The sequence below is a fragment of the Triticum urartu genome, chromosome 1A (assembly GCF_056163025.1).
Source record: "Triticum urartu cultivar PI428250 chromosome 1A, HENAU_Tu73, whole genome shotgun sequence".
In the NCBI taxonomy this organism is placed as follows: domain Eukaryota; kingdom Viridiplantae; phylum Streptophyta; class Magnoliopsida; order Poales; family Poaceae; genus Triticum; species Triticum urartu.
The window spans coordinates 576498787-576509360 of NC_141873.1; the positions used below are offsets into that span (position 1 = coordinate 576498787).

Below are 10574 nucleotides of genomic sequence, written 5' to 3' on the forward strand. Positions count from 1 at the left end.
ATGTCGCAGAGTCCCTTTTTCACACGATCCTCAACATTCCTGATAAGACAAAGGATAATGTTAATGCTAGAGTTGATCAACAGAATATTTGCGATAGACCACGTCTACACATGCAGCCTCCCACAGGCAGTCGAAAATCTTGGTTCAAGCCAGATGCTGACTTCGTACTTAAAAAGGATCATAAGATGGAGGCATTCAAGTGGCTGAAACACGTCGTGAAGTTCACTGATGGTTATGCGTCGAATATAAGTAAGGGGGTCAATCTTTCAACGGGCAGAGTGACCGGGCTCAAGAGTCATGACTATCATGTATGGATTGAGCGGATTATGCCGGTGATGGTTCGGGGCTATGTTCCCGAGCGTGTCTGGCGTGTGCTTGCGGAGTTAAGCCATTTCTTCCGCATGCTTTATGCTAAAGAAGTATGTCCTGAGAAGATAAAAGAAATGCATAAGAAGGCGCCGGAGTTGATATGCAAGCTAGAGAAGATCTTCCCGCCAGGCTTCTTTACTCCGATGACACATCTCCTTTTGCACCTCCCGAACGAGGTATTGTTGGGGGGACCTGTGCAGAATCATTGGCAGTACGGCCCTGAGAGACAGAACAAGCATCTGAGACAGAAATGTGGAAACAAAGCTAAGATTGAAGCTTCCATAGCTGAGGCAGTTATCCTAGAGGAGGTGGCAGACCTCAGGACAGCCTACTATCCGGACCATGTTCCCACGTTGCACAATAAGGTGTCTCGATACAATACAGAAGAACCCAAGTATAAACCCAAGTTGCCTCTATTCATCGGGCAAGGTAGTAGGGCTGGATGCTCGAAATCTTATCTCATGCCACGAGATGAGTGGGAGGATGTGATGTTATATATCTTGCACAACATCAAGGAAGTTGAGGATGAGTGGATGAGGTAATACCTTTGCACCATTCTTTTAGTCAATTCGTTATGTTCACTTTGCCTAGTTCTTATACCGCTTTTCTTATTGTAGTCGATTCGTTGAAGAAGAATGGACGGGAATGCTGCCTCCTTCTGAAGCGGAGGCACTTGCTCTTCTCCGAAAGGGTGCTGATGGAAGGAAAAATTTCGTTGCGTGGTTCATCGAGAAAGTAATTTTTCACACTTCCAATTAAACTCATGCACCCTATAATTTCAATTAAACTCATGCACCCTATAATTTCAATTAAACTTATGCACCCTATAATTTCAATTAAACTTGTAGGGAAATGATCCGACCGAATCAATGGATGAAGAATTGAGATGGGTTTCCATGGGTTTTGATCCTGTCGTCATGACATGCGAAAATATGACGTGAATGGGTATCGCTTCCATACAGAGGAGCACCAGAACAGTCGGCCTGATCCCAAAACCATAAATACCGGAGTCTTCACTGAAGGAGATAATGAAGTAGATTACTACGGAAGGGTAGGAAAAATATATGAGCTTACATTCAAACGTGGCCGCGAACACCTAAGTCTCACTGTGTTCAAATGCCGATGGTTCGACCCCAAAAAGGGTCTGAGACATACGCCTTCTGTTGGTTTAGTTGAAGTTAAACCATCAACCGTCTATGCCGGAGCTGATCTCTTTATCGCCGCTACCCAGGCCACACAAGTATATTATCTGCCTTACCCATGCCAGAAAGAGTACCTAAAGGGTTGGGAAGTTGTGTTCAAGGTGTCGCCGCATGGTAAGCTACCGGACCCGAACGATGATGATTACTACAACATAAACCCCATGACATACGAGGGAGTGTTCTATCAAGAGGAACATGATGATGTGGTCCGAAACAACGAGGATGATGACTTGGGTTATGTTGACCTGGACCCAAACGACGACGACGCACGGATTGATGGTGAGGCAGTTGTGAATCAAAGAGACATAATTATGCTTGAAAAGTTAAATGAAGACGCTGACGATGAGGAAGAGCCTCCACCTCCGTCAGACAACGAAGAAGATATGCGTGATAGTGATGATGAGACCGGTCCACAAATAGATTACAATAGTGATGATTCATATGGGTTCTAGAAAATGTAAGTTCTTTTAATGATCATTACAATAGTATGCTTAATGTGCTCTTCTGGTATTAATGTTTTTCCTGTATGCTTGTTTAATTGATATCTTTACTAATTGTTTATTCTCTTCTCAATGCAGGTTTAATAATCATGGGCAAGTCCAGCGGCGCTAGTTTCCTCAGTAAATTTAAAGGACTTACTCGGAGTGGACGAGCCCACAAGGTTCCCTCCCGACTACGCGAGGATGACACCTCACAGGGAGGTGGAGGGGTCGGGGGAGGAGACCCTAGAGGAGGAGGCGGTGGGGGGAGAGCCCCTAGAGGAGGAGGCGGTGGGGGGAGAGCCCCTAGAGGAGGAGGAGGTGGGGGGAGAGGCAACCGGGGCAAAAAACTCCGGGCCGTGTCTGAAATAGGAGGGTCTTCTTCGATGCCCTCCTATACAGAGGCACCTTCTGAGTCGGAGGAGGAGGAGTATGTTCCTGATGGCGAGGAGGAGGCCGAGGAGGAGGGTGAGGAGGAGGAGGAGGCCGAGGAGGAGGGCGAGGAGGAGGCCGAGGAGGGTGGAGGGGAGGTTGATCCCGCGTTGTGGGGTGACTTGCCACCGGGTTCTTCGCAGGGGTGGCTGCGTGGTAATGCCGGACTACCTACACCACCTTCTATCGAGGAGCACAAGTGGCTCATTGAACCTATGGGGACAGAGTAAGTGCCTCTCAATCATATTTTCAACACATGACAACATTTTCTTATTGTACACATGGCAATCATTTGATTCTTTTGCAGAAACTGGATCCTTCACGGAAAGGGCCGTAAACCGAACGGCCTTATCACTGTCCTGTTGAAGGAGTTTTGGCCTGGCCTATTCTGCCCGCGGCCAGACAGGGACCCGCAGCAGCGGGTTTTGGCCACGAGCTGGGCCCACTACGAGGCTTGCAGCAACGCGGAGTACGGGACGACCGCTAAGGCCGTGATCACCAAATTTTGGGTAAGTTCTCTTCTGAATCACTTGTCTTCAGTTTCGTTCATAGTTTATCATTGAATCACTCAACTCATGCCTTGTTTGCTTCTGGTTTTTGCATGATTGCAGCAACTCTATAGAGTTCTTGACGAGCACAAGGCTAGAGCCGACGTGGTCTTGCTTGCGGCTGTGAAGAAGAAAGCTCGTCAGTTGCAGTACGAGGTGCGCTGGGTTGCCGTCTCGCAGTACTACCACTACTACCTGCACCAAAAGATGACCAAAACTCAAGCGCAGAAGCTACGACTTACCTTGAGCAAGGAGCAGTTCATGATGGTAACTATTACTAACTTTTCATTGTTTCAAGCAGTCAACTATATGTTTCGTGCTCACATGTCATGCTTTCAAAATTTGCATAGGTTGTTCCTCGTTGGTGCTATGGAAGGCATGACGGATGGGCGAGTTTGGTGGATAGGTGGCTCGGCGCCGATGCAGAGTTTGCTGCCAAGAGCATCAAGGCCCGGGCTAACCGTGGAGACGACGGGACACACGGCCAAGGAAACAGGAACCACTGGGGCTTCAAGGCCATGAAGGTATATCTATGTGCATGATGCATTTTTGTTCTTCTTTACGTCATGTTCTTATGTATGGCTGACTTCTATTTGACGTTGTAGGAGGACAAGTTGAAGAGGCCGCTCTCAGACATGGAGTCGTGGAAGCTGGCCCGCGAGCGGAGTCATCGCAAGGATGGCGAGAGCCAGTACTACGGCAAGACCGAGGAGCACCTGGGGTCTTACATTCATCACTATCAGGAGTTGCATCCGGATGTTCCTGTTGCTGAGGTCGCCCAGTCTTAGATCGACGACACGGCGGTGGTGGCCATCCAGCGGAAGAAGAATGGCCGGTATCCGTGTTTCGATGGCTTGATCACTCCTTCGATCTCGTACACACGGCTTCGGGCTAGCAACCCGAGCCAGTTAGAGAGTACGGGGCGTTCACAGACTCCCTTAGCCCGCCAGCATGCTGTAAGTACTTCCTCCTTATCTTTTTCTATCTTGCATTCTCAGTTTATTTTCAGCATTGCTCACTTAGAAACAACCTAAATTATGTAGGCATATAAGGAGTTTGTCGAGCATAGGAATCTCGAGGTGCGGGAGTACATGAAACGAGTGAAGGCAAACGATGATTACAACCGTCAGATGATGACGGTTAGTTTTGCCCTCTTAAAACCAACCTAAATTTTTGCACTTTCATTCCTTCTGATCTTCTAGTTTGCTTGTTTAACTAACATTCAGGCTATGTTGGCGTCTTGGACTAACCGCACGGATCCACCACAAATGGGACCCCCACCACCACCTGCGGGAGAACCCCCACACGTGCCCACGTTCGATGAATGGGTGGCACTAGGCAGTGATGGTTCGGTTAGTACATTTGCCTAACTACTAGCAAACTAGTTCTCGTTCATGAAACACTATCATATCATATTTACCGTTAGAATCTTTTTTGAAACATGTAGGGGACCGGTGGCTCGACTCCTGCTCCGTCGACCCCAGTCACTCCGATCTGGCAGAGTGGTGGTGGTCGCGATGACGGTTTTGGCGGAGGTGGTGGTGGTTATGGCGGAGGTGGTGGTTTTGGCGGGGGTGCTCTTGCTTGATGATTCCGTGCATGTGGCCATCGTGCCATGCCTTTCATATTCCTACTTTTATCATGTTTCATGTCTTGCACTACTTTTATGTTCATGAACTTCCATCTGTGATGATCTTTAAATGATGTGATGAACTTGAGTATGTTTAGATGAACTTGAGTATGTTCACATGATGAATTGTCATATTTCATATTGTTCTGTTTTGAAATGCTGTCAAATGAATTGGAAAAGAGAAAACAGGGAAAATAAAAAAAACAAAAAAATATGCCTACGGCAAAGCCGTCGGCATATATACGCCCAGGAGTTACCAGGGCTTGCCACGTGGCAAACTATGCCGACGGCTTTGCCGTAGGCATAGCCCTGCTGCCAGGAGAAACCAAATCTATGCCGACGGCTTTGCCGTAGGCATAGTCCTGCCGCCAGGAGAAGCCGGGGGGCGACACGTGGAGCAGGTATGCCGACGGCTAGGTCGTCGGCATAGATTTCCATCTATGCCGACGGCCAAGCCGTCGGCATACCTGCTCCACGTGTCGTTTCCTGTATCGCGCCACGTGTCGTCTCCTGAATAGCGCTGTTGACGGCGCCGTCCGTTGCCGTCAGACGGAAAACAAGGCCGACGGCTAAACTATGCCGACGGCTATCCCACGGCCGTCGGCATATGCACCTATGCCGACGGCTATACTACGCCGACGGTCTGACACATCTACGCTGACGTGATCTACGCCGACGGGGCTATGCCGACGGCAGCCGTAGGCATAGATCTATGCCGATGGCAAAGGACCTATGCCGACGGCCTTGGGCCGTAGGCATAGCCCGCGAGTCCGGTAGTGGTACTCGTAGTAGTGCTCGCACTGTGCAGCGTCCAGGATTTTCACCTGCTTGGTTGGGCATCATTACAACACGGCAGAGCATACGAGGCGTTCTAAAATGCCTCTAGAGCCCACCGTGGTGTAGTGCATGCAGCCACAGGAGCATGCACTTTGGTTCATAGGATAGAAATGTTGTAGGAATAGGAAAATCATAGGAAGTGAGATGGCATGCATCTCAATTCCTATAGAGAAAGAGATGTCATTTGATGCATAGGATAGAAATTTTTCCATTGAGTCTTAGCTAATGTTTTTTTTCTCCAAAATATGAAGGATTGATTCCTATCCTATATAGGAATAGGAATCCATTCCTACAAACCAAAGGAGGCCTCACTTTGGTGCTTGCATGCGTAATTATTGGCAGATGCAGGGCCTCTCCTGTGGTCGGCGCACTTGTCCATTCTCCATTTCTTCATGATTTTGTATTTTTCCTAAATTTTAGGGGTTTTTTTTGGCGTGAATACTTAACTTTATGTTAGTGAGATGATACAATAATAAGAAGAAAAATACAAAGCAAATCATAATTGGCACAATCAGCTGCAACGCTAAAACCAACCTCCTGCTCCCTCCGTCCGGGTTTTATTAGGTCCCCTCACATTTAGAGCCAAAATTCGACCATACATTTGCATAATAAAATATGAGTAATATGTAAAAAATGATATCAATGAAAACTTCATTTGAAAATGAATCCAACAATATAATTTTTATGACAGATGACTTACATTTTGCAAATCAAATCTACGGTCAAATTTTAACCCAAAAGATAATGGGGTCTAATAAACCCGGATGGAGGTGGTATATGTGTAAGCATAAGTCATATCCACGTACCCAACTACCAGTAACGAATCACGGTTGATTCATGATCACTATACATCTCTATAGAAAGCTCACTATTTTGCCTAATTCCAACTTTTCTCGCTCTCCAGTGGGCATTCCAGTGCTTCCTCAAGTAACCCAAGAAAGTAAAGGCTCGGTAATGGTACCTTTGGCACAGTGCAGGTGCAAGGACAGCTAGTGGTATGCAAGGCCACACATGCACAAGAAGATTCTGTTGCATCTTTAGGTCGGCAATGATCAGATCCACGGCGCATCAGCTTTCTTTTCCATAGTGAGGGGTGGGTTGTTTCTCCATGGAGATGTACTTTTGGGTGCTCTTTGCTAGCTTAGGGTCTGATCTGTTGTAGGCTATGAGTGGATCAATCATGTCTCATTTGAACAAACCATCATTATACCAAAGGGGGTCCATCGGTTTCATCAGTCTTGTGGTCAACTCTCTAGAGGCTTCTTTCTCTCTCCGACGCCCATCGAAAAGGATTTTAAAGATAAGACGTGACTAACCACTGACGCTCTTTTTCCGCGAGGTGCGGTGTAGGTTAGAAATCTTTTGCCTTCAAATTACATTGCCTAAATTTAGAAAAGACCACACATTTCATGCATTTGAGGGAGTCTTCAGAGGGAGACACATCAGATCACCTACATGTGCGCCAAACATCGAAGACCAAACAGGAAGTCAGTGAAGAAAAAGTTCATGGTTGTGCAAAAGGGATTGCCATTGCACATGATATTACAAGCACTCAGTCGTAAAAGTAAATTGATGTCAATGAGATGTGAGCTCAGCTTCCACATTCTACAATTCCCTTCGTGGAATCAGATTGATTATCTGTTCGGCGGATACTTTTTGTGGCAGTGTTCTCCTCTGGTGTATGTGACATGAGCATGCATGTTAGTGCTATATATATCACACTTACTATTCTAACAGGGGAGCATGTTGCGCATGTGAATTAGCTTGCTATATACTGTTAGTTAGGACTAGTTTAGTGGTTGCAAGTGCTCAGTCAAAGACATATTATATTCGTCTCAAATTAATTATCTTAAATATGTCAAGATACTGATGTATCGTCACATTTTGGGGTGACATTTTGTCTTCATTTCGTTTTTGTTTTTTGCACAGGCCAAAATTCTTAACCTCTTTGCCTCAAAATTTGCAGGTAGCATTTGGATATGACTAGGATCACATAAAAAAATTGTCTTGATTTTATTGATATTTGAAATTTTATTTTTGGGCCCAGGAGCCAAATTGAATTCTGTTCAACGACGCCACATATAACTGTTCCACAATTGTCCACTGTTTTTTTACATTGATGAAATTCTCTAGCAACATGCTCCATGAGATGTGCACTCACCTTACACATTCTACATTTCACTAAGTGGAATCAGGTTAATTATCTGTTGGGCAGAGATACAGTTTGTGGTAGTGTTCTCTGGTGAATGTGACATGAGCATGCATGGTACTAGTATCATACGAACATACTCCCTCCGTCCGAAAATACTTGTCACCAAAATGAATTAAAAGGGATGTATCTAGATGTATTTTAGTTCTAGATTCATCGTTTTTTATTCATTTTGATGACAAGTATTTTCGGGCGGAGGGAGTACTTACTATTCAGACACGCGAGTATGTTACGCGTGTGGATTAGCTTTCTGTACTGGTGTTAGGATTAGGTTAGTGGTTGCAAGTGCTGAGTCAGAGCACCTAAAAAAAGTGCTAAGTCAGAGACATGACGTATATACTAAAAAGAGGTTGGCTGAATTAATCGATAAACCAGCAGAAGGATGACAGGCGCCACTCCTGGCCATGTGACTCACGAGAGCCCCTACACAACGTGAATAGAATATATCTTGGAAAGTGTAAATTATTAGATGGACGATATGACAAACTACATAATAAATTTGTCGTCGAGATTTGATTAAGGTGCTCGAGAATATAACCTGTGAACTGAATAGAGTTTATTTTTTGCGACGAGAATCGGATAAACAAGGTTGCAAGTGTCACAATTAAACCACACTATATATCTATCGTTTCCACTATTCCCTAGCATTTGTTTAGACAAGATGACTCCACTTTGATCCTGTAGGCCGTAGCTAGTTGCTCGATGACAACGATGCTAGCAAAAATAAATCGACCTGGTGATCAGACCGATGGCCATACATACATATACGAATATGGAACCTACCCTATACATATACGAAAACAAAACCTCGCTATCCTATACTAACAAAGGAGTAAGTTCTTGAACCAAACACTTGCTAAATCGATCTGGACAATAAAATGGTTGATGATCCGATCCTACTACATATAACATGAAAGTGTGATCCTGGCTAAAGCTCGGCACATTTTGGAGAAGGACGACACAGCTCGAAATCACCACTTATGTTATGTTTTACGCACACGTACGCACCATCAGTCTTGTTCAAGCAAATTACTCCACACAAAATTAAAGGTGAGAACGCCCATAAGAAGACTGACTTGAAATCCACGGCCGTGTGTACTAGTTTATGATCAACACGCAAGGGGTTGGAGAACGTAGGGCATGCAAGGGTGTTCTCCGTATGTCGTCCTGGCAGGCTTCTTGTTGGTTGGTTGCTCTCCGTGAGAAAACAGTATACACTAAATATGAAATGACGAAGTCCTGAGCAGTCGATGTCACACAAAAAACAAAGCCATGCATGATCTCTGATCAACCGGTCGCTCCCTTGTCCGACTCGATCCATCATAGTATCATATCCTGTGATGATCCGCCATTTGGCCTTTTGTTCTCCCAACGGCCGCTTGCCGGGAGATCGATCACGCGGCGTAGTCTGTCTCATCTCCCGGCCGTTGTACGGCGCCGGTTAGTTAATCATTGGGCTTGCACCTCGTTCGGATTTTAAAATGGCCACGAGGGGCCCGTTCGTCCTTTAAAACTAAGTAAGCACCAAGGCTGCTTTTGGACACGGGAAATGGTTTGACTGACGGGAGGTTTGGACTCTGACCTGCTGTAGCACGCGACATGTGTTCCGACGGAAAGTACTCCCTCCGTTCCTAAATACTTGTCTTTCTAAGCATTTCAACAAGTGACTACATACGGAGCAAAATGAGTGAATCTACACTCTAAAATATGTCTACATACATCCGTATGTAGTAGTCATTTGAAATGTCAAAAAGACAAGTATTTAGGAACGGAGGAAGTACAACGGACGCATGTGGTGATGTTTGATCGATCGACCGGTCGCGGATAATTAGATTTACGATGTCTGGCATTACCGTGGATCGGATCAACTTTGCAAATAGTTATTCTTAATAGTATGACACATGTGCCTTTTTCAAAGTTATCGGGCGATGCCTGTCGCCGGCAGGTCAAGCCACATGTGGATACGCTACCGGGGGATGCTACACACGACGTATTATATGAAGACGTCAAGTCGTGCCTGCTACCGGCACGTGATGCATGGTGGCTCTGGCGAAGGTGTCATGATTAGCATGTTGTTATTGGATCGAAAGTGGTGCGACAGTAGCAGCAGGAGGCAGGCGGTATGGAATGTCTTTGTCTTCCGTTGTCTCTTCCAGAGGTATCCGGCTATCGAAGTGTCGGTTGATGGATAATGGCGGATGGTACAGACGGCTTCAATGATGAGTTTATGCATTCCGATGAGAACACAAGATCTCTGATCGGGCTACGTCGACGTGTACCGTGTCCTTGCTGAAGGTGGAGGATTGAAACTTAATTTTGGGGACGAGAGTCCAGATTTCAACTTTGTGGTGGACTTACCATCATCGATGCACGTGCGACAATTCCTTATTGAAGGCATAGCCTAGGAGTTGTGTATTTTTCGTTCTAGTGTGTCTGTAACATAGGGTTAGTGGCTATCTGGGTGAGTTACTGTCGCGAGGTATACGGCCTCAGGGTTGTATTTTGCTTTATTTCTAGGTTGAGGTTGTTCGGTTTCTGGATTTTGCACTATTATTAATAGGGATAAGTATATTTTTCGTTCTCGAATTCTCGTAAAAGTTTAGAACTCATTCCTCAACTTCAAAACCACTAAAACACGGTCCCTCGGCTACTTAAACCAGATACTTTTCGTCCCGGGTAATGCTTAAGGTAGTTTTTGTGTGACATGGACCTATTTTTGACTAAAACGGGCCCTATGATCTAGTTTTGACCGCTACATCAGTTAAGTGGCTAAGTGCACCCCGCGTCTCATTCTCTCTCCTGCATTCTCTCGACCCCTTTCTCTCACAAACCCTAGAGCAGCAGTTGCAACAACGATTCGCCATGGGC

At 45.7% G+C, this 10574-nt stretch overlaps 1 protein-coding gene across 1 annotated transcript; it reads left to right on the plus strand.

The window, feature by feature from the left end:
* The first annotated feature begins 1291 nt into the window (after positions 1–1291).
* On the plus strand, positions 1292–2430 carry LOC147992954 (uncharacterized). Its single transcript, XM_087539186.1, has 2 exons — positions 1292–2028; positions 2150–2430. The coding sequence occupies exon 1, from the start codon at positions 1292–1294 to the stop codon at positions 2021–2023; it is 732 nt and encodes a 243-aa protein (XP_087395312.1). The 3' UTR covers positions 2024–2028; positions 2150–2430.
* The last annotated feature ends 8144 nt before the right edge of the window (positions 2431–10574 follow it).